This window comes from Triplophysa rosa, unplaced genomic scaffold, assembly GCF_024868665.1.
Source record: "Triplophysa rosa unplaced genomic scaffold, Trosa_1v2 scaffold378_ERROPOS86667+, whole genome shotgun sequence".
Lineage (NCBI taxonomy): Eukaryota > Metazoa > Chordata > Actinopteri > Cypriniformes > Nemacheilidae > Triplophysa > Triplophysa rosa.
This window is the reverse complement of record NW_026634382.1, coordinates 18,480-43,528: the sequence shown is the minus strand read 5'-3', so window position 1 is coordinate 43,528 and position 25,049 is coordinate 18,480. Positions and strand designations below refer to the sequence as shown.

At 47.5% G+C, this 25,049-nt stretch overlaps 1 protein-coding gene across 2 annotated transcripts in view; it reads right to left on the bottom strand.

Moving 5' to 3' along the window:
* Nucleotides 1-16,595, bottom strand: part of mppe1 (metallophosphoesterase 1) — a 45,212-nt gene extending 28,617 nt beyond the window's left edge. For both annotated transcript variants that reach the window (XM_057328151.1, XM_057328152.1), the window contains exons 1-4: nucleotides 16,153-16,595; nucleotides 15,958-16,066; nucleotides 11,677-11,780; nucleotides 4,042-4,122 (exon numbers count right to left, since the gene is read on the bottom strand). In XM_057328151.1, the coding sequence (XP_057184134.1) occupies nucleotides 4,042-4,122; nucleotides 11,677-11,780; nucleotides 15,958-16,066; nucleotides 16,153-16,358 (500 nt within the window). In that variant the 5' untranslated portion in view covers nucleotides 16,359-16,595. The remainder of the gene's footprint in view (nucleotides 1-4,041; nucleotides 4,123-11,676; nucleotides 11,781-15,957; nucleotides 16,067-16,152) is intronic.
* Between the last annotated feature and the right edge of the window lie 8,454 nt (nucleotides 16,596-25,049).

Genomic DNA, 25,049 nt, shown 5'->3' with positions numbered 1-25,049 from the left:
ACACACACACACACCACACACACACACAAACACACACACACACACACACACACACACACACACACACACACACACACACACACACACACACACACACACACGTACGTACACAGACAAGTACGCACACACACACACGCTCAGTGAGAGCACACATTTAGGATAAAGGAGAGAGAAGCACAGGTCAAATATAACAGATAATAAATTCCTATATGCAAATAAGTTGCACCAAATTTAAGGAATCACATATTTCTTTCAAATGTTAGTTTTTGGTTTAGGGGAACATTATGGAAATGTTAGTTTTTGTTCCCAGAACGTTATGGGAACCAGAAACTACTTGTAAGTTCTATTTCCGTAAAGAAAACTTTCCCGGATAACCAAAAATAAACCTTAAAAAAATAACGTTCTGAGAAACAAAAACTAACGTTACGGGAATGTTCTGGGAACCAAAAAATTGTTAGCTGGGTGGTATTGACACCTAATACTGATCAGCACATAATTTTAATAGCTGTCTGACAGGAATCATTTGTTTTTCTGTGATGTGTCCACCTGTTCAAATTTTCTAAGATTCAAAAGTCGTATTAGAAAACCAGACATACTGTATCCTATAATGTTTTAATATTTTTATATTGTCAAAGATCTAGTAATATAACAAACCATAAAGACACATGTACCTGAATTAACTCAAAATAAATATAAGCAGGGCTGACTAGTTTTGATTTTTTTACAAGTACTGTGTTGATCGTTTGCTGGTGTGTTATGTATGTAAACACTTTTATCTTGTAATCACTCTGTATGGTTAAAAACGATTGCTTATTGATGTAACGGTAATTGGATTAAACAACTGAGTGTATAGGTCACAAAGAAAAAGGTACACCGAACCCTTATTTCAAATGTTTTATTTGTAGATATATCTTACAAAATCAAGATGCAACTTGATTTTGGCCTCACAGCTAGAAACCCAAGGCGACTTGCTCGGCCCGGCTCGACCAAAGCCCTGGCTCGCCCTGGCCCAACAGTTGAAAGCTGGCTACAGAAGTCTTCGGCGTATTGAGACTGAATGGTGGGTCTGAAAGGGGGCCAGACAAGTCCTCGCCACAAAACTATAACAAGCTATTAGAACATTGAGATACTTTAATAATCTTTATCATGCCTGTTTTTCAGATTGACTGTGTTTTCTTTATAGCTTATTTAGCTTGTACAAGAAGTATTAGCTTGTCGAGATGCAGCAGTGTTGTGTTACCGTGCTAATAGAGAACTGGCTCTCCTACTCAATTCTGGTTTCTCCCAAGGTTTTTTGTCCATTTATATACATTTATATAAATGATATACATATCATTATAATACTATATCATTGGGTTTTTGGTTCATTGCCACTGTTGCCACGGAGACTGATGACCTCTAATATTAATAATATTGCTAATATTACTTTTAACAGTAATTTATTAAGATATTTATATTATTTTATATGTCACCAATGGAGCTACGATCATGTAGGCTTACGATGCTTTTGGAAAACGCAACCCAGATCTCATCCCCCATTTACTGCCATAGTAGGAAAAATAAATACTCTGGGGGATAAGATCTGTATGGTTACTGACATTCTTCCAAATATTTTTTTTACAAATAGTCCGTGTTTGCAACCTGCATGTTTGTATTTTGCTTTTTATAGATCATTAATCATGATACAGTGTTTTTTCTATGACTGCGTGCGTACGTCCACACAGCGCGACACACATCCACTATTTAACAGTGTGTATATCTCCATTACAGACATTGCATTGCAGTTATTCGTCATCATGAAAGTTTATTATTTGCATGCATTTTAAAGTTGTGCCTGTTTAAACTATCAAGCGATTTGACTCACAGACGTTTCTTCTAAAGGCTATTAAAATGTATCAATAATTATCGATATTGAACAATATGAAACATCATATCGATGATACATCTTTCAGCTGTTTCGCCCAACCCTATGCTAGCTAAAGAGTGACACGTGTTGTCTAGTGATGCTGGATCGCAGTTATATCCACGGGTACTAGGTGGGTCAAGTAAAATAAATAATATTCTGATTAATTGCGGGTGGGAGGATGAGATCAATCAATAATGATGATAATATAAATAATCATTATTTAAATAATCATAGAAAATACAAACTATTTACAGTTATTTATTGAGCATTTCCAACAATACACATCTGTGTGTTATTTTTGTTGAAATATTTCCTCTGCACCTAAAGACAGGACAAAAAAACGCAACACAAAATAGCATATTATCTGTCTGTATGTGTTGTGAGAAATGTGTGTGTTCTTTTATAACATTACATAAAGCAAAAAGAGAACATAGTATTATTCAACAACTTCCCAAGAGTCTAATAATATAACTTTATATTTAATTATTTTATGTTAATATTAATTTGTAATATTATTTACCTGTACAATAATTGTAATAAACAAACGATTTGTTGAATTTTGTTGTATGTTCATTTTATTAAATAAACAGTTTGTTGAATGGGTCCCCTATTTGGTCGCATTTAAAGAAACCGTATTGTACATTGATATCGCAGTCTAAATTCAAAATATTGGAGAGACAAGTTCAGCCAAGTAACGGTTCTTCTCGGTTTCTTTTGATTGTTATCAGAAATAATCTACAGGCACTCTTTGGTTTGTGAATGTATACCTGAAATTCAGTTGGGGTCACAAGTGCGGATGCGCAGTAACGTTTGTTTATGTTGTAAAGATGAAACCGTATATACTGACATCATACATCCATCCAGAGATGAAGTTTGAAGTGAGATGTTACACACGTGCACTGTTGCCAAGTTGCGCTACGTTTAAAGTACATGGATGATCGGCAAGTTTTTAAACAGTTCTCATGGTTGTTTCTATCCTGCGGATTAAAAGAGGAATAATGTTCATTAGATGTTGATATTTGGGCTATGCGAGGTCATTAGATGTAGTTTTTGGATCATTTTGAATAGCCATTGTACTGGATTTGTTGCGTGAATCTGGAAACCCTAGCTTTGCGCTTGAACATGTCAACAATTTTTTTAATCGTATTGCAAAATTTAGGGGACATGTAAACAGCACTGAAATGATCTGCAAATCAGATTGAATTAATTTGGATCTACAAAAATGGGTGCATGTAAACAGCCATTTTAAGATTTCTTTAGAGTAGACATACGTTTCATGTTTGTTTAAGAAGTATTTGTAGAGTTTTGGATGTTTAGTGACGTGTTTCAGAGATATGTGAGCGGAATAGAGTGGAGACAGAGACAACTGATAACGCACCCTATTTATTTTCTTTTTTTTCACAAAATCACAATTAGGGATGCATAATTTTATCGGCACGCAGATATTATCAGCCGATATTGGCTTACAAATAAAATTTCTGCATCGGCCCGATATGAAAAATTACGCAGATATGCTTTTCCGATAAAAAAAAGAGGTGTTGATTATGTGTAGGCGTTCTGACATGAGCGTGCACTGGCTAAGACACCAGCTGTCACATAGCACATGAGTACTAAAGTTCATTTTCGTGTCTTGTTCAGGCATGTAGATGGCACCAGGGACAGGGGGGACATGACCCCCTCATATTCATAGTGACCAGATCCGTCCTCCTCACTGTCCCCACGAAAGGTGACAAGCATCGGTAAAACTGAGGATTAATCAGGGTTTCCGCTATGTACATTAGTAGTGGCGGACATGCCAGCCACTCCCATTATTTTGCCAACACTGCTTCAGAATCGGGTCGGTGCAGACACAAGCTGACACACAATAGTAATCTACCAGTCACCATTACTTTGTTCCCATGTTCTCACTACACACAGTTCTGTTGTCAATAAACACGCTTTATTACTTAGTATACGAAGCAGGGTGCAGAATTATATTCAAGCTGTTTTAAGGCATGAAGAAATCATCACAGGAACTTTTTACACATGCTTTTCTGATGTTCAAATATGAGTTTAGTGATAAAATTATCGACTACAAGGGGGACTTGAACAGTGAAGGAAAATGTTTCGTTGACAGTGATATATGTGACACTTACTTGACTTCTCTAATGGTGAGAATGCGTGCTGATGTAACATTAAACACCTGCTCAAACCGCTCCAACTTCTGCAGAGTCATTCTGCCAACGACAAAGAGACACACCTTAGTCAAATCATGCACCTGCTCTCACACTCACAACAACTCAAAACAAAGAGCTGACAACCATGTTGATGGAATAATGGAAGTCAGCTTTAACCTTGCAGTTCTACATTCCACAGTCAAAGTAAACACAAAAGAGGTTACATTCATCTTGCCATGATTTGTAAACATATTGTTATTGCAACTTAAATATTTAACATTTAACATATGACTTAGTTAACAAGCACATGTGTTTACCCTGTATAGCCAGAATAGAACTGACCCGCTGGCTGAGTCTGAGATCTTCCTCACTACTAACCACAATGTAGTTTTTCAGTTCCTATAATAATGTAATATTTTTACAGTTTGTAATGTTAAATAAATATTTGTTGTGTTATACACTGTTTAACTTAAATTAATATATGATTGAATAATTAGCATTGACACTATGTTTACCTTTGGCTTGCTCACTACTGTATATACAGTATAAATAAATACTTTTCTTGAAGCACGCAACTGCGCCGCCATATTAGTTAGGGCAACAGTGCACTAAAAGCCCACTGAACCCATTGGGAGAGCTGCGCGTTTTTGGCATTAAAAGCACAATCAGTCAATCACGTTTACATTTCTAAACATATTTCAATGGTTTACGATGTACGTAGAGTACAACTTCAGTTGCATCATATCTCGATAGTTATGGCCTACTTTAAAGTTAGTGGTTGTCATAATGAAATGTGAAATCCATTATTTGTGCCTGTTATTCGTGAGAATCCACTAGATGGCATCATATTCAGTGATATGTTAAAGACAACACAGGCAACAGAATAAATAACCACGTTGCAGTAGTCGAGAATAAAACACAGAGAACATGTAGAGATTGTTTCTGAGATTTATTTGAATCATCGAACAAAACACCCAAGGTAATATATAGTTTAATTTACGTATTTTATAAAACTAATGTTTTTCACTTTGGAAATGGCTTTTTCGTTTGTAATTTTAGACATTTTCAAAGATAAAAGATGTTCTTTTATTAATTCGGTAAACCCGTTACAGCAATAAAACATGATGTATGTGATATAGTAAAACAAATAACACTGCCATGCATTATACGTATGAATTAGCAGTATATAGTCATAAAGTAAAGACGCATTGTTTTGATTTTTCCCAGGACTTTAAAGTGCACAAGCTGTGTTCTGATCATGTGCATTTAATCTACCTTAAATTATTTCACATTAGCGATGTGCACACAATTAAGCCTAAATGACTGCTTGACAAGCCAGAGTTTTAACAGTTCCGTATGACAATAAATACATTTTCAAGTCTAACCATCTTTAACTGGAGCCAAAACGTTTCTGTACTCCACGTAAATAGAAAAGTATTGAAATTAGTTGAGAAATGAAAACGATGTTGTGTTTTTATCCAGAAAACTGCAGCTCCACCATTCACTCGTATGTCTTTATATTCGGCTTTTGCCCTCACCAATATGGCGGCGGCGTTGACGTACGATCCAGCGGACAATGACATGTCTAGTTAATATATATATGTCTATGCTTTCAACTGCATTGAAGCTACTGTCAAACACCCTTTGCGGCGATCCATCAAAATAAAAGTCCGGTTTACTTAATAAAAATAATAACACACCCACATTTTACCACACATCCCCTTGATTTTTTTTAGAATTTGACCACTGAGTATATTATATACTTTAGTAAATGGAAGTTCCCTTTCTGTCGGTCTCTCGACGTTGTGTCGAACCGACAGAATGGGGTTTGTCTTGAGAACCTATCATCTTCTGAGTATTTAGAAAAGGCCAATGAAAATTGGCGAATGAAATTTGCATGCCGGGCTCCTCCCCGGATGTCCGGGTATAAGAGGGAAGCCGGCGTGCTCATTCATTCACCTTTTGTTCTTCAGAGCCTACGCATCTGATGAGCTTCTCTACGATCTTGGTGATCATTCTTTCTGCTGGAATCTACGACGTGGACAGCGGACGGTCCCTTCCTGCAGTGACTCTCCCCTGGGCGTCTCGGCAGTTCCGGAGGTGTTCGAGCAAATTTCCTTTTCTAAAAGAGCAAATTTCTCCAGCGTGGCTTGTCCCGCTGTTCTCATGGGTGCAACACACTCATCGAGGAGGGGGACGGACACAATGCCTGCTTCCAGTACGCTGGGGCAGACGTTGTGGATACGTCCTGCCCGCACTGCGGGCGGTGACGATTCAGACGTTGCGTCACAGGTGGCTGTGTTCCCACGGGACTCAGCCACCACCTCGTTTGCTCCCCGTTCCGTGGCGGCAGGACTACGGCCCTGCCGTCCGCTATGGCAAGCAGCGAGGGTGAGATGGGGATTACTGTGAGCGATAATCCGCCAGCCACGGCTCACGGACCGTTCACACCTCGTTTCGCTCGTCTGACCGTTCCCCAAAAAGACGGTCCGCCGTCTTATTCCTCAATCACGTATTCGGACACGATGCGTGATGATGAGAGGTCTCTTGCAGCATCGGGGGGTGACGTACTGCCATCCGACTCTGACGATTCTTCGGGCTCCCTCCCTCGGGGGGTCGAGCCCAGGAAAAAGCGGATGTCGAGATGTCGGCCATGCTTTCCCGGGCCGCCGTGAGTGTTGGGTTGCAGTGCCCGCACTGCCTCTCCCGGCGTTCGCGGCTGGCTACATGGCTCCTCGGGGTTGAGCGCGGCTCCAAGCCGTTCCCGCCCCCAGTGCCTTGTTTACCGGAAGTGCATGAGGAACTTTGCAAGACCTGGAACGCCCCTTCCGGCACGTTTCACGTCAAACAAAGTTCTGTCACCCTCTCTTCCCTCGAGGTTGAGACAGCTGGAGGATGCGTCGGTGTCCCCAGGTGGAGTTGCTGCCGCGGTGCACTCATCTGTCTGCTTCTCAGCAGCCCTGGTCCTCTTCAACGCCCTCCAGTGACCTGGAGGAGACAGCGAAGAGGAGACCATCGCCCCATCAGCAGCCGCGGGCAGCGGCTGTCATGGGATCACCTCAGGGGGATCGAGGCTACCATTGGGCCCGACCCCAGCCACATCGCTGGTAGGTCGGATAGGGACGGTTCCTGCCCCGTCTCTCCATCTGCTGGCCCCCTCTGGGGGGCTGGCGCCCACTTACTCTCAAAAAGGAGAGTTTCCTCTCTTCCTCTCTGGGTTATCTCAGCCGCTCTCACCCTCTGCACGACGGTGAACGGAAAACTCGACATTGCGTCATGGCAAAGCGCAATGTCGAGTATAAACACCAGCCCTCAGCACTCTCAGTCAGACAGTGCGTTGAGCTGCGCAGTCGCCAGGCAGGACATATGGCAGAGCCGATCTCCTCCCCGGGGGGCCTCCCCTGGCAAGGAATCCGTACTGCTAGCCATCGAACCACCCTCCGCGGGGGCGATGAAGCAGATCAACCTCTTGTCCCCTGTCACAGTTCTGGGAGCCCCCAGACTGTCAGGCGGGCTGAGGAAGACGATCCGTCTCGGCTACGCGATTCAGTCGCTACACGTCCGCCCAAGTTCCGGGACGTCCTTTTACCTCAGGCAGAGGCAGGGATGCCCCCGTACTTCGGGCGGAGGTCGCCTCCCTTCTGGTGAAGGGAGCGATCGAGCCCGTCCCACCGGCCTAGGTGTTCAGCGGGTTTTACAGCCCGTACTTCATTGTCCCTAAGAAAGGCGGAGGGTTGCGCCCTTTCTTGGGTCTGTGTGTTCTGAACAGGCACCTACACTAGCTGCCTTTCAGGATGGTCACGCAGAAGCGCATCCTGGCGTCCGTCAGGCGTCAGGACTGGTTCATGGCAATTGACCTTAAGGACGCGTACTTTCATGTCTCGATCCTCCCTCGACATCGGCCGTTCCGACGGTTCGCGTTCGAGGGACGGGCATATCAGTACAGGGTCCTCCCCTTCGGTCTGTCCCTGTCTCCACGAGTCTTTACGAAGGTCGTGGAAGCCTCCCTCCTTCCCCGTTGGGAAGGAGGTGTACGGGTACTAACTATCTCGACGACTGGCTCAAGTTTGGGCACACTCTCGAGATCTGTGATGTACACACAGGGACCTGGTGCTCCGGCACCTAGATCGGTGGGGCCACAGGTCAACTGAGATAAGAACAAGCTCTCCCCGGGCAGAGCATCCTCTTTCTCGGTATGGAACTCGACTCTGTTCTCACGAGCGGCCCCGCTCACCCCCAGGGGGGGGCGCGAGGACTAGCGCTCCCGGTCAGTGTTTAACTGCCTGAGATCAGACAGTCAGCGGTCCCCCTGTAACAAGAGGCTCCTGGGATTCATGGCATCCTCGGCGGGAGTGGCCCCCCCTCGGGTCGATGCATATACGACCGCTCCAACACTGGCGGCAGAGTCAAGTTCCTTGGAGGTGTGCAACGGGCGAGCAGTGTCGGGGTGGTGGACGGGCCCCCGCCTGCGTTGGCATTCAACTGCCTAGAGTTGTGGGTTGTGCTACTTGCATTGAGGAATTTCCTCTCGTGCAGGGAAGCACGTGCTGGTCCGGTCGGACAGCACAGCTGCTGTGGCGTATTCTTCACTCACAGCAGCTAACATGACTCGCCCGACGCCTCCTCCTCTGGAGTCAGCAGGTGATCAGCTCCCTGCGAGCCACTCACATCCCGGGCGTCCTGAACCAGACAGCCGGTGTGCTCTCTCGTCAGTTGACACCTTGCAGAGAGTGGCGACTCCCTCCCCGCACAGCTGGCTCATTTGGGGGCAGTTTGGCCAGGCACAGGTGGTCCTGTTGCCTCCCCGAACTCCTCCCATTGTCCGCTTGGGTACTCCCTGTACGAGGACCCTCGGCACGGATGCCCTTGCGCACAGCTGGCCGCGGGACAAGCGGAACTACGCTTCCCCCCAGTGAGCCTCATTGCACAGGGCTTGTGCAAGGCCAGGGAAGAGGAGCATCAAGTGGTACTAGTTACGCCCCTCCGGCCTAACCAGGACTTGGTTCTCGGAGCTGAGGCTCTGACAACAACTCCCCTCTGGCCGCTCCCCCTGGCGAACAGCTTCCCCAGGGGAAGGGGCACGTTACGGCATCCCAGGCAAAACCTGGTCTCCATGTCTGGACGGGACGAGGAGATCCTGAGTGACCCACCCCCGGTCCGGTTGCGACATCACTCAGGCTAGGGCTTCGGCCACTGGGCAGCTATATGCCCATAGGTGGCTCCTCTTCTCGTCCTGGTGCTCTTTCTCACCGAGAAGACCCGCGGAGTTGCTCGGTCGGGTACGAGCTGTCCCGTCCTCAAGAGAGCGGGGGAGTAACCTCTCCCCCTCCACATTGGGAATGTATGTAGCCGCTACGGCCGCTCATCATGACCCAAGAGCTGGGTAGCCTCTGGGACAGCACGGCCTGGTCATTAGGTTCCTAAGGGGCGCGAGAGGGTGACCACCTTTCCGCGCTCCGTACCCTCTTGCGACCTAGGTGGCGGGCCCCAAGAGGCCTCGCCCCCTTCGAGCCTCTCGGGATTGCTGCTCTTTCTCAGTCTTGATAAAGACGGTTTTCCGCATGGCGCTCACCTCCAGGAGGGTAGGGGATCTGCAAGCACCCTCCGTGTCCACAGATTGCCTAGAACTCGGGGCCGGGATTCTCACATTATCTTGAGACCCCGCCCCGGCTACGTGCCCAAGGTTCCCACCACTCTCTTGAGAGACCAGGTGGTGAACCTGCAGGCACTCCCCACCGGGGAGGAAGACCCAACATATCCGTGCTGTGTCCAGTACGCGCACGGCGCCTCTACTTGGACCACACTCAGAGCCCAGAAGCTCTGAACAGCTCTTTGTCTGATTCGGAGGTCAGCAGGAGAGCTGTCTCCAAACAGGGGCTGGCGCACTGGATCGTGGATGCCCTCGTTAGGGCATACCGATCTCTTTTCCTGCCCGTTGGGGGTGAGGCTCACCCCTCGTGGCTGGCTCAGGGCGCCTCCCTGGCAGACATCTGCGGAGCTGCGGGTTGGGCTATGCCCAACAACTCCGTGAGGTTCTAATACCTACGCGCGGAACCGGTGTCAGCCCGCATCCTGGCAAGGTGTGGGACCGGCAGCCGGTAGGGCATACGCCTGCGGAAGCCCTTCCCCCTCCGGGGGGAGCAGTGGCGATCCCGCCTCACTTCTTTCCCCTCGGGTAAAGAACAGGCATTCCATCCATCACTAAGCACCCTTCCAGGGGACAGGCTGGGCAGAGCAGCCCTGCCCCCTTAGGCCGGGGAACAGTTGAGTTATCTCCCACATAGCTCTAACCGGACCTAGTGCTCCAGACGTGGTAACCCCCCCTCCGTGGGCTGTTCCGTCTGATGTATCCTCATGAATGGTTCCCACCTTGGCAACCCATGACCTCCCCAGGTGGACTCCCACCTTGCGGTTAACTCCTGCAGTCCGCACATTCCTCCCATGAGTTCTCCCCTGATGGTGAGACCATGTGGTGTCTCCACTAATTCCTCCCTACGGTAGGTAGTGGCCTCTGCAGCGTTTTTCCCCCCCAGGGGGGAATAATGCTTACCCAGTGGCCCGTACGGTGCCGGGCGGCTTCTCGCCATTTAGAGAATCAGGCCTCCGCCCGTGACGGCCGGCGTTAGGGGGCTTCCCAACTTTTTGTGGAAAGCTCTGGGTCCCCCTTCCTCTCCACTGGAAGGTCATAATTTCGCGCTAGCGTGTTCGTCTGACTCGCCCAGGCCAGTCAACGTCGCTCCGCAGAGATTGTGACGCGGCTCAGTGCTGTGGCGTTTTCCATAGGAACCCCATTCTGTCGGTTCGACACAACGTCGAGAGACCGACAGAAAGGGAACGTCTTGGTTACGGATGTAACCTCGGTTCCCTGATGGAGGGAACGAGACGTTGTGTCCCTCATGCCACAACACTGGCCGCCCACCCCAGCGGTCGGGGGAGGATGCTTTAGGCTCCTCAGACCAAAGGTGAATGAATGAGCACGCCGGCTTCCCTCTTATACCCGGACATCCGGGGAGGAGCCCGGCATGCAAATTTCATTCGCCAATTTTCATTGGCCTTTTCTAAATACTCAGAAGATGATAGGTTCTCAAGACAAACCCCATTCTGTCGGTTCGACACAACGTCTCGTTCCCTCCATCAGGGAACCGAGGTTACATCCGTAACCAAGACGTTAATGTGCTGGTAAAATTATAAAAATAGTAAAGTAGTCCTGAAAACAAAAGAAAATGTACTGGTAAGATGGTTACCAGATAGTTAAGTACATTATACCCTGTATGGTTCAAGGTATCCACTGTAGGTTTTTAAATATAGTTTATAAGTGAATACTATAGTTTACTGAAGTATTTTTTCATGTGGGCAAATATATTACTTACTGTTGTACAGTAAAAGATGGAAAAAAAGAAATACAGAAAAATAAAAACAGAAAAAACAGAATTTGGAAAAAATAAAACGGATTTCATACGGCCCTAGAAAACACTGCATCGCATGCCTTTTGCATGTACTGTACGTGTAGTAAAATCACAGTTATAAACACAAGGCCCAATTGATAATTTCATTATTTGTACAGATGGCCACTTTCTATTTCATTTATTAAATGAGCTCTACAAGTCAACTTACTCATAATGAAAGCCAATGTCATGATTTCCAATAAGGACAACAAGCTCTGTGTCACTGGGATGGCGGAAGATACGTTTAAAACGCCTGATGTCATCTTCCCAGTCCTATAGAGAGTCACAGCACATTTAAAATCATTCAAGATAAACATGCTGACAAGCTATTGACTGGATTGGATTCTGCAGTGGTCAAATATAATTTTGCATAACAGGATATTTTTTGGTGATCTGTTTAACCTTTGAAAAGCAGTATAGTAGGCCAACAATGCATTTACATTTGTGCATTTGGCAGACGCTTTTATCCAAAGTGACTTACATTGCATTATACTATGTGTGGCAAGGGGGGCGTGGTTCAGCGAGGTCTACAGCGGGAGAGAGAGCTGGGAGATGAGCTGTGAGTAAGTGGGTCAAGTGCAAATGACAAACACCTGTGTCTTATTTCAGTAAGTGGTGTTGGGGAGCATAAAGCCTGCAGGGAAGCAGAGCCACAGGAGAGAGAGACAGGACTACTACTGGCGACACGAGAACACTGGACTGTTCGTGAGAGAGACTCAAGGATTCTTACCAGAGACTGTGGATTATTATTGTGATTCTTTTTTTGTTGTGAGCGCGAGTGGCGCAACCTCGTGTGAGATGCAATTCTAATAAAAGCCAGTAGTAGTCGAGCTGACCTCGTCCTCTTCCTTCCTATCTATTGAACGCATTACAGTGGTGCCGAAACCCGGGAAGGAAGAAGGATGGCCGCCGCCATTATGCAATCTCCGCCAACCACGCCATTTGCGGATGTGATTTCATCACTTGCGGTCCTACACCAGGAACAACATCAGGCTTTGCTGCGGATTCCCTAGGAAATCCTCATGGATCAAGGCACGGCGTTCATGTCACGTACGATATGCGAGCTGTACGAGTTATTGGGCATTAAATCGATTCGCACTAGCGTCTTTCACTCACAAACGGACGAGCTGGTGGAACGATTTAACCGCACGTTAAAAACCATGATTCGTAAGTTCGTACACGAAGATGCCAAAAATTGGGACAAATGGTTGGAACCCCTCTTGTTCGCTGTGCGGGAGGTCCCACAAGCCTCCACGGGGTTTTCCCCCTTTGAGCTTCTTTATGGACGTCAACCCAGAGGGGTGCTAGACGTTCTAAAAGAAACTTGGGAGGACGGACCTTCTCAAAGCAAAAACAAAATTCAGTATGTCCTAGACCTGAGAACAAAACTCCATACACTGCGGCTATTGGGGGCAGAATTAGACGCAATGTTAAAGATGGGGGTAATAGAAGAATCCAACAGCGACTGGGCGAGCCCGATAGTTTTAGTACCTAAAATGGACGGCTCGATCCGGTTCTGTGTGGATTATCGCAAAGTTAATGCCGTGTCGAAGTTCGACGCTTATCCAATGCCGCGAGTTGATGAATTGCTTGATCGGCTGGGCACCGCTTGTTTTTATTCTACACTGGATTTAACAAAAGGATACTGGCAGATCCCCCTATCGCCTGTCTAAAGAAAAAACAGCCTTCACCACGCCGTTCGGATTACACCAAGTCATCACCCTTCCGTTTGGATTGTTCGGGGCGCCGGCCACATTTCAGCGCCTCATGGACTGTATCCTCCGACCCCACGCGACATATGCCGCTGCTTATCTAGATGATATTATCATCTATAGCAACGACTGGCAGCGGCATATAGAGCATCTGAGGGTACCAAGGTCAAGGCTGCCCTGTGTGGCGGGCCGCTCTTACACTCTCCTAACTTTTCTCTCCCTTTCTTGCGGCAGACTGACGCATCGGACAGAGGGCTGGGTGCGGTCCTGTCCCAGGAGATGGAGGGGGAGGAACTGCCGGTGCTGTACATTAGTCCGAAGCTCTCAAAGAGAGAGGCTAAGTGCAGCACCATAGAGAAGGAGTGTTTGGCCATCAGGTGGGACGTCCTCACCCTCAGATATTATCTCCTGGGATGAGAATTCACCCTCTGTTCGGATCACGCCCCCCTGCAGTGGCTCCACCGCATGAAGGATACCAACGCGCGGATCACTCGTTGGTATATTGCTTTGCAACCATTCAAATTCAAGGTGATCCACAGGCCAGGTGCACAGATGGCAGATGTGGCCGACTTCTTCTCCAGACAAGTGGGGGGGCTGCAGACCGGATGGCTCCCCGGCCTGAGTCGGGCGGTAGGAGTATGTGGCAAGGGGGGCGTGGTTCAGCGAGGTCTACAATGGGAGAGAGAGCTGGGAGACGAGCGGTGAGTAAGTGGGTCAAGTGCAAATGACAAACACCTGTGTCTTATTTCAGTAAGTGGTGTTGAGGAGCATAAAGCCTGCTGGGAAGCAGAGCCACAGGAGAGAGAGACAGGACTATTACTGGCGACACGAGAACACTGGACTGTTCGTGAGAGAGACTCAAGGATTCTTATTGTGGATTTATTTTTTGTTGTGAGCGCGAGTGGCGCAACGTCGTGTGAGACGCAAATTCTAATAAAAGCCAGTAGTAGTCAAGCCGACCTCTTCCTCTTCCTTCATATATATTGAACGCATTACACTATGCATTTGTTTCTGAATATGTGCAATCCCTGGGATTGAACCCATGACCATGGCATTGCTTGCGCTGTGTTCTAACCACTGAGCTACAGGAAAGCCACATTACAGCTCTTATAAAGGTGGGAGATATTGGCATATATGCATTAACTTCAGATCAAATAACCCCTATAGTGGTAATTAAACCATTTAATTATACTTTCTTAAACACAATACTTGTGATATACAGCAGTAAACATAGTCTTTTAGCCAATTTGTGAAGGCGAACCTGTAGCGTTAATGTGTTAATGAGCTACAACACGCTGATAGAACGTGACATAACATCATCAATATTAATCTGCAAAGCTGTAACACTGGTAAGAAAGTAAACTCCAATTGTAAACAAAACAGAATATATTTGCCAAAATATGCATTTTGTAATGGAAGCCTGCACCGTAGATACGAAAATTAACCATGTTTTTTTTGTGGTGTGTGTAGTAACCATGGTTTTTTGGTGCATTGATTACTTGGGGCAAAACCATGGTTTTACTACAGTAACCATCGTTTACTATGGTTTTTACAAATTTTTTATTTTTATTTTGTGATAACCATTGTTTTACTACAGTAACCACGTTTTTTTGGTTTTAACTGTAGTAAAACCATGGTTTTTCAATTTTAACTGTAGTAAAACCATGGTAAATTTTCGTAAGGGAAAGCCCTATTGTTTTTTGTCAGATTATTATTTTCATTATTCTGTCTACTATGCACTGTCTACTATGTCAAGACTGCACTGGTTGCCAATTAGGCATTGCATAAACTTCAAAATCTTGTTTGACAGGTTTTTGAACAAGTCAGAGAAAAAGGAAATGCAAAGGGAATTGTTTTTGTTTTAGTTTTGGCAGGCTTAATACGCGACGCTAGAGACAGTGAATTGTGATTAAAATATGGCAGGGTCATAAATCGTAACACAGAGTAATTCAATAAAAAATAGACTTTGCTTTTCCTTTTGAAATTTGGCAGACACTTTGTCCCCATAAATGCCATTTTTTCCAACATTTATATACATTATTGGAGTTTTGGTTCCTTGCTATTGTCAGCCGCTGTGTGTTTGCTCATTGGGAGCCTGCTGACATCAGGCTTAGGGCTCCATACTTGAACATCGCTTTTTAGTCAGACTAAAATCTTAGACATATAACCATTTTTCCCAGGGATGCTAACTGCAACCTTTGATATTATTGCAAATTCTCTGACCTTTAGATAATATATCTAAAGTATGTTTAGCTCATCTGTAAGACTTGCAATAATACCATGACAGTTGTGCATTGTATACAATGATATGTACAGCTCAAAATGATATACTTTAATACTTTTGTTTGTTTTCACGAAAGCCATTCGTATTACATTCAAATTAACACCTGGAATATGTGTCACTATAGAAATATTTCATGAAGCATTTGTAAACCATGCACTGCCATTGTTAGAAAAAACAGGAGGATGTTATTAAAAAAACTATTTTACAAGAAAGAAAGTCAAAACACTGCATTCAATACACCAAGTTAAAATAAAATACCACGCTGGTTCTTTAAGGTAACATAAGACATCTTTGCATCTATATGGTAGGCTATTCGGTTCTTCGTTCACGAATCATGTCACAGCACTATTAGCCACATGCAGTGAATTGAAGCCCTACATTAAAAAGTACTGGCAAATAATTGACAACATCAGGCAATTACAAACTTTATACTGCTTTAAGTGTTTTGCTATACCTCAGGGGAGCTCCACTTGCCCTCATCAAACACATCTCCTAAAATAAAAACAACTTCTGGTTTGAAAAGCCACAGAGAAGTCTGGAATGCTCTTTCCATCTGCCACTCTCTTAAAAAAAAGAAAAGAATGTAAGAGTCATAATATTCAACTCATAACAAACAAGTAGAGTACTGAACCATGAAGTGTATAGCTACCTTCTGAGTTTGTCGAACCAGTGTCCTTTTATGGTCCCCAATAGGTGAGTATCAGAGAGAAATAACGCTCGCACAGCTGAATGGGAGTCTGAATCAGGCCAGGAGCATCGCAAAATAACAGCGTAATAAATCCCGTACTCGGAAAATATAAAGAAACAAACTAGCGCCAGAATAAACGACACAGCCAATCTTCCCCTGGCCATCATCACATGACAAAACAACACGCTTAAATCCACTGAAGCAAGAGCAATCGCTTCCCGCGTTCCCACAACATCCTCAGCTTTGTCTTCATTCGTACTAAAACAACATTTTACATTAACGCTTCTAAAGTCGTGCCATGTAATTCATGTTGAAAATTCTTGGTGGAAATGCCATCAGTAACACCGCTGATCGCGTTAGAACATGTGCTCTGTAAATCTACTGTAGCATGTTTTTATAGGAGCTCTGCTGCACACAGACAAACGTCACAGCGTTCTCCCCTCATCAGTTCATCCCATTTACTACACACATCCGTGCCACACTGTAAAAAGTGCCATCCAGTGATGAACAGTAATACTACAAGATAGGGAAACATTTATTTGGATCATTCAGACCACAAACACTCATCAAAGTACGAAATTACTAGAACCATAGACACAATGCCATCTACAATCTGTGACTTCTAAATCGACTGATGGCCTTTACGAAAAGTTACCATGGCTTTACTACAGTTAAAATTGAAAAACCATGGTTTTACTACAGTTAAAAAAAACTGTAAAAAACATGGTTAATGTAGTAAAACAATGGTTATCACAAAATAAAGATGGTTTTGAAAACCATAGTAAACGATGGTTACTGTAGTAAAACCATGGGTTTGCCCTAAGTAATCAATACACCAAAAAACATGGTTACTGCACTTGTACCACAAAAAAACATGGTTAATTTTCATAAGGGGTATTTCACTGCTGAATGGGCCCGTACACTAATGACTTATATATATGGATCAATTATGTGACCACTCATCATGTGGTGTGACCAATAAAATTAATAACTGTATTAAAATAACATCTAATTTCTTTGGCTGAAATATAAATCACTGATACAAGTATGCTTAAGTGAATGGTATTTTTGAAACACTTTTTCAGTTGTATGTCTATAAGTCTGTTAACGTCTTGGTTGTGTATGTAACCACAGAATGGGTTTGAACTTGAGAACCTATCATCTCTGATTGTACTTTTAAAAGGTCAATGAACTTGGCGAATGGCATGGCATGCCAGTGTCCGCCCCGTACATACGGTTATAAAAGGAAGATGGCGTGCCCATTCATTCACCTTTGGGCTGAGGAACCTGAGAGGCATTCTCAGTCTCTGCAGCGGACGGCGAAGCATTGTAGCATGAAGGACAAAACGTCTCGTTCCCTCCATCAGGGAACTGAGGTTACATACGTAACCAAGACGTTCCCTTTCTGTTGGTCTCTCAACTTTGTGCCGAACCGACAGAATAGGGTTCCTATATGAAACGTCACGACTTTCAGCGGAGCGACACTGACTGGCCTGGGCGAGTCACAAGTGAGCGTAACCGCGAATCGTAACCTTCCAGTGGTGTAGTAAGGCATCAATTGCGTGAATCACGGCCGTACAGGCGGTGGCCTTTGCATGCCTAAGGGTGAGATAGCTGCCCGGAACCGTAAGGAACACTGGGAAGCGCTACCCCCTCGCCTGAGGGGGGAACGCTACGGAGACCACATCTGCCGTAGGGAGATAATACATGGAATACCTACACCAGGAGTCTTCAACTAAAATTACTTGAGGTCAAGTAAACGAACCATCAGAGGTCCGGACAATTAAATGCCTAAAAACATGAATTGATGATTTTTGGCAGACCAAAGAAATAAACATGTTTTTTTATATCTATATGATGGCATAACCCTTTCTGACAATAATATAATGAAGGAAAACGTGCAAAATGCCCCAACCTAAACCTAAACCTGCACTGAACATACATTAATTTCAACATTAACAACTTTCAAAAGAAAACTAAAGTGTTGTTTTCTGCTGAACTGAGATTAACAAATAGCAGCATCAAGTTGTGACTGATCATCCTCTGATAACATTTCAGCTCTTCTGGAGGCTGTTGCAACTGAAAGGTTTTTTTTTATATTTTCTTTTAGTTCATGTCTTTATTTTCCTTCTAAAAGTGTTTTGCACGCAGCCTCCATGCACTTTTTTACTATTTCCCCAACAGTAAAGGGCTTGTTATGTTTTCCTAAGATCCACTGTATTCTTGGTGAACATTCATATGCTCATTGTTGGGCGGTAAGTGAGTGAGGGAGGACCCGAGTAGAAGCTCCTACTGGGCTTTGAGCTAATATATTTTCCGTGTCCTTACCTCGGACTGCTGCGGGTAAGTTTCTTCAAAGTGTCTACGTCTAGTTTCATAATGCCGTTTAAGGTTTCCACTTTTGATAACCTGCAACACACTCTGAGCAAATGAGACAAGCTGGCCTCTTGCATGTCGATGCAGGAAGAATAAATTCATCTCGGAAAACATGGTTTTCAGCGTCAGCTTTTCTAACTTTTGAAAAGGACATTGTTTTTCAATCACTGACAGTTACATCTGTCTGCGCGCTGCAGCGAGTCTGTCGCGGCTCTCTTCACTCATCGACGTCTGAACGTACCAACAGTGTGCATATGTTAACTGTCTGTGGTGCCGTAGGACCCAAACTGCTACTGAGCGGACCTTGATGTGCCTGGTATAAATTTGATTGCATTAGAAAATAATGTTAGGCGTTCATTTATCTTTGATGTCAAAATGCTTTGAGGTCTGGACGGACGCATCTCACGGTCTGCATTCGGACCGGAGTCTGCCAGTTGGTGACCCCTGACCTACACGATCTCACCAGTGGGGAGATCTCATGGGAGTAGTAGTGCGGGGCCCCAACCAGGGGTGCACAGAAGTGGTGGAGTCCACTGAGGGGAGGTCACAGGTTCACCGACAGGGGAACCAAGAGTGAGGAAATGTCAGACGGGACTACCCAAGGAGGAGGAGTCACAACGTTTGGAGCCCTAGCTCAGGTATAGGGGTTCACCTCGTGAGGGAAACTCACCTATACAGGGCTTGGAATACAAGCCGCTCTGCCCAGCTCGTAAGCTCGAAAGTACTAAGTGATGGATGGAAAGCTTATACTTCATACAGTGGAGGAAGTAGGGAAGCTAAAACAGTCACTGACTCACCTGATGAAGGGGAGAAGGCGCTTCGCAGGCGTACACCCAGCCGGCCGTTGGTCTTACCTGCTGTGCAAGAAGCGGGCAGACACCGGCTCTACACAAAGTTTGTAGAACCTCGTGAATGTATTGGGCGTAGCCCACTTGTTGGACACAGAGAGATTCCCTACCCTCTTGATGGAAGCGAGCGTCACTAGGAGAACCGTCTTCATCGTGAGATGAGGTAGAGCGGCTTCCCCTAGGGGCTCAAACGGGGCCCCTAGGCCCACAAGGACCACATTAAGGTCCCAAGAGGGTATGGAGCACGGTCGGGGAGGATTCACCCTCCTCGTGCCCCTCGTGAATCTGATGACCAGGTCCTGCTGCCCAAGAGACTTACCTGCCAGATGTGCAGCAATGGCTGTGACATATACCTTGAGCGTGGAAGGAGAGAGGTTGCTCTCTAACCTTTCTTGAAGGAAGGACAGCACGACACTGATCACACAATTCTGTGGGTCTTCCCTACGGGAAGAACACCAAGACGAGAAGAGGCGCCACTTGTAGGCTTACAGTCACCTTGTGGCTGCTCTTGCCTGAGTGATCATACTCAAGACTGCGGGAGGCAGGTTACTCAGGATCTCCTCGTCCGTCCAGGTAGACGTGGAGTTTCCAGAGGTCTGGTCTCGGGTGCCAGACTGTGCCCTTCCCGTGAGAAAGAAGGTCCTTCATCAGGGGAATCGGCCAAAGGGGAGTTGCCATCAGAAGCGTTAGCTCTGAGAACCAAGTCTGGTTGGGCCAATAGGGCGCAACCAACAGGACTTGATTCTGGTAGGAAGGCGTACTTCTGCTTGTCCTGTGGCCAGCTGTGCGCAAAGGCATCCGTGCCAAGGGGGGGCTCGGTCAGGGAGTACCAAGCGGACAATGGGAGGTGTGCAGGTAGGCAAACAGGTCCACCTGTGCCTGCCCGAACTGCTCCCAAATGAGCTGGATGGTGATGGGATGGAGTCGCCACTCTCCACGGAGCGTGACCTGCCGAGAGAGCGTGTCGGCTGTCTGGTTGAGGTCACCCGGGATATGATATGCCACTGCAGGAAAGGTCCCGGCCAGCGCCGTGACACTGCATGCGCGTTGCACACAGCAGACCCTTGAAGGCATACCGAAGAAGCAGTCTGTGCTGTCGGATGGGCATATCGAGAAAGCGTACTTCCTCGTGCAAGGTTGGGTCAAAAGCGTTGCTCTATGACCACCAGAGTAGACATCTTTCGATCCAGCACGTGCACGCCGCCACCTTGGTCGCCCGGAGAGTGAGGTCAGTGGCGGTGCGCACTTCCTGCATAAATGATGGGTCGCGCTTTCCCTTGTCTAGCTGCTTCAATGCCTTAGCCTGCAGGATGGCCATAGCATAAAGTGTGAATGCGCCGAAAAGGGGGCGTTCCCAGTCTTCGCAAGCTCTTTGTGCACTTCCGGGAAAAAAGGTATCGGGGTGGAAAGCGGTTGCCACTGCGCTCCGTATCCAGGTACCAAGAATCCAGCTGTGAGCACTGCAGGGAAGGCAGTGAGGTGCACTGCAACCCAAGGTTCGCAGCGGCTTGGGCAAGCACAGCTGACATCGCCGCGTCAGACTCGTCCTGGGCTCGACCGACCGAAGCCGGGAGCTCCAGGGAGACATGTGACTGTGACGGAAATCTCATCCTCTGCACGCTAATGCATGGATCCGCTATGGGATGGTGAAGTGCCGCCATCGGAGACAGGTTAGCTGAGCGTAACGGGTCTGCGGCATTGCTGCGACGGGTTAACGTCCATGGGAACACCCATATCACCATCGCTGCTGCAGACGGCTTGGCAGCCGCCGCGGAATGGGCGAAACATCCAAAATTACAGCAGCGAGACATGCCTGGCAACAAGTGCACGCTGTGAGAAATTTAACTCTTTGCTACCGAAACGCCCAGGGGAAATTGCACACACCAGGACGAATCTGCTGCTCTGCATCATAGAATCCAGTAGATAATCAGGAGATAATGCGCTCAGCATTTCAGCTTAGTAGGTTCAGATGAAAAAATGTTAATGAATGGGCACCCCATCTTCCTTTTATATCTGTATGTACGGGGCGGAGACTGGCATGCCATGCCATTAGCCAAGTACATTGGCCTTTTAAAAGTACAATCAGAAATTATAGGTTCTCAAGATCAAACCCATTCTGTCGGTTCGACACTCACAATCGAGAGACCGACAGAAAGGGAATTATTATTCTTCCTTGATCCAGGCACAACATACCAGATGGCTGAAAAACAAACTGGTCATTCAAAGGATGGGCAGCATCTTTTAGAATGCACTCAGCCTTCCCAACACACCTTACAGTATACACCTGGCTCAAAGTTGTTTGTTGTCTGCCTATAATTTTACTAGCCGTATTAGTAACTCTAGCGAGTGTGTTCTTTTGCTTACAGCTTAGATTATCATTCATGTTACATTTACATTTAGTCATTTAGCAGACGCTTTTATCCAAAGCGACTTACAGATGAAGTAAACAGTGGAAGCAATTGGAACTCAACTCAACTTTATTTATATAGTGCTTTTTACAATTTTCATTGACTCAGTACTCAGCAAAACAGTTAAAGTTGTACCTGCAAAAACAAGAAAAAGTTGAAAACACAGAAGACTGACATACCCACATACAAAACACTCTACACACACAATATGCAGATGTACTAACACACATAGACAGACAGACAGGAGTCGGGCAGCGCGGACGAGAGATGTCCGCCAACGGCTGCGGTGCTGGAGCATGTGCCCAGATGGGACGAAGAGCTCGCTGCCGTGTGCCTGGGTCGAGGTGGGGTGGCTGCCATCCAAAAGGGAGCGGAGAGGTTAGCCCCGCTTGCCGTGGGCCGGAGCCTGCTGCCGTCTGCCAGAAAGGGGAGGAGCAGGAAGTGTGGGACCTGCTACCGTCTGCCCGCAGTTGGAGGAGCCACCGCCGGCCGCCAGGACACTAGGGCCTCGCTGGCCGCCAGGGGGCAGAGGAGGCGCGAGCTGTCCACCGAGCGTCCAGTACCACCGCATGGCACCGCGAGGAAGAGCCTCTCGAACGACAGCGTGTCGGGGAACCGGACTGTTTTTTTTCCCTCTCTCCCCTTTCTCGCCCCTGTCGTTCCTGGTGCTTCCGTCTCCGTTCTCTCGTCTCGTCTGTCCATACCCCCAGGCGCTGGGGCCGTTGAGACTGGCCCTGGGGGGAGTAAGCACAGTCTCGTGGGTACCCCCCGGCCTGTGATGGGCGATGGGGGTATGTGATGAGGGAGGCGTGACGAGAGCCGTGGGAGGAGGAAGCGAGGCCGGGACACGATTGATAATGAGTGTCAGCTGGGCGTCATTCAGGCGTCGTGTCTCTCACGGAGGAGCGGAAGCATAAAAGGCCGAGCGGCAAGGGAATACGGGGAGAGAGGACCGGGCCCGGAAATGTTAAGTTTTGTGTTTATGTTTGTGTGGCCGGCAGTCGTCCGTATTATTGTTTGTTTATTTTTGATTAAAGTTTATTGTTAAATGTTCGCCGGTTCCCGCCTCCTTCCTTCCGTTTTATTGAGCTTTGTTACAGAGTTCATTCAAGTATTGAGGAGCTAAACCATGTAGGGCTTTATAGGTAATAAGCAAGATTTTAAAGTTAACGCGATGCTTTATAGGTAACCAGTGCAAGGTTGACAGAACCTGTTCAGGGGAATCAGCCAGGGGGAGCTGTCGTCAAGAGCATTAGCTCCGAGAACCAAGTCCTGTTGGGCCAGTGTGGCGCAACGAGTAACACTTGCTGCTCCTCTTCCCTGAGCTTGCACAGGGTCTGTGCAATGAGGCTCACTGGGGGGAAGGCGTACTTCCGCTTGTCCCGCGGCCAGCTGTGCGCTAGGGCATCCGTGCCGAGGGGTCCCTCGGTCAGAGAGTACCAAAGCGGGCAATGGGTGGTTTCGAGGGAGGCGAACAGGTTTACCTGGGTCTGCCCGAACTGCACCCAAATGAGCTGGACTGCGCGTGGGTGGAGTCGCCACTCTCCGCGATGCGTAGACTGACGAGAGAGCGCATCGGCTGTCTGGTTCAGGTCGCCTGGGATATACGTGGCACGCAGGGAGCGGGTCACCTGCTGACTCCACCGGAGGAGGCGTCGGGCAAGTCGTGTTAACTGCAGAGAGCGCACGCCACCCTGACGATTGATATACGCTACTGCAGTAGTGCTGTCCGTCCGGACCAGCACGTGCTTGCCCTGCACGAGAGGTTGTAGCCTCTTCAGTGCGAGTAGCACGGTCCACAACTCTAGGCAATTGATATGCCAGTGCAGGCATATCAGGCGCAGGCCCCGACACTGCGTTCCTGTTGCACACTGCACCCCAACCCTGCAGGGAGGCATCCGTTGTCACCACAACATGCCTCGTAACCTGCCCTAGGGGTACCCCTGCCCGAAGGAAGGTCATGGAAGACCAAGGGGTTAGGGTGCGTCGGCAGAGAGGCGTAATCACCATCCACCTGCTGCCGGTGTGCCACGCTCTCCAGGGAACTCGACTCTGAAGCCAGTGTTGGAGCGGTCTCATGTGCATCAACCCGAGGGGTATCATCGCCGCCGAGGATGCCATGTGTCCCAGGAGCCTCTGAAATAGTTTCAGGGGAACCGCTGACTGAGTGAAATGATCCAGGCAGTTCAACACCGACTGGGTGCGTGCTGCGGACAGTCGCGCTGTCATGGTGACAGAGTTGAGTTCCATACCAAGATAGAGGATGCTCTGCACAGGGGAGAGCTTGCTCTTCTCTCGGTTGAGCTGTAGCCCCAATCGATCTAGGTGCCAGAGCACCAGGTCCATGTGTGCACACAACAGATCTCGCGAGTGTGCCAAGATAAGCCAGTCGTCGAGATAGTTGAGTACCCGCACACCTCTCTCCCTGAGGGGAGAGAGGGCGGCATCCACGATCTTCGTAAAGACTCGTGGAGACAGAGACAGACCGAAGGGGAGGACTCTGTACTGATATGCCCGACCCTCGAAAGCGAACCGTAGGAACGGGCGATGACGAGGGAGAACCGAGACATGATAGTAAGCGTCCTTTAGGTCGATTGCCATGCACCAATCCTGACATCTGACAGATGCCAGGATGCGCTTCTGTGTGAGCATCCTGAATGGCAGCTTGTGCAGGTGTCTGTTCAGGCTACGCAGATCTAGGATGGGGCGCACCCCCCCGCCTTTTTTGGGGACAATGAAGTAAGGGCTGTAAAACCCCTTGGACATCTCGGCTAAGGGGACGGACTCGATCGCACCCTTCGCCAGAAGGGTGTCGACCTCGCCCCGTAGTACGGGAGCATCCCGGCCTCTGACCGAGGTGGCTAGGATGCCCCGAAACTTGGGCGGGTTTCTGTCGAACTGGATCGCGTAGCCGAGACGGATCGTTCTCCTCAGCCACCGTGACGGTGTGGGAAGCTCGAGCCTAGCTCCCAGGGACCGCGACAGGGGGACTAAGGGTACGATCTGCTTCATCGACCCCCCGGGGAGAAGACTGAATTCTGCTGGTTCGGCTGCCTGGCGATGCAGCTCCACACACCGTCGATTTGAGAGTGCTGAGTGCTGCAATGTACATTCGATGCTGCGCCTCGCCAAGACGCAACGTCGAGTTGCCGAACACCATCGTGTAGAGGGTGAGAGCGGCTGTGATAAACACCCAGAGAGAGAGAGAAAAACCTTTATAAGTGGG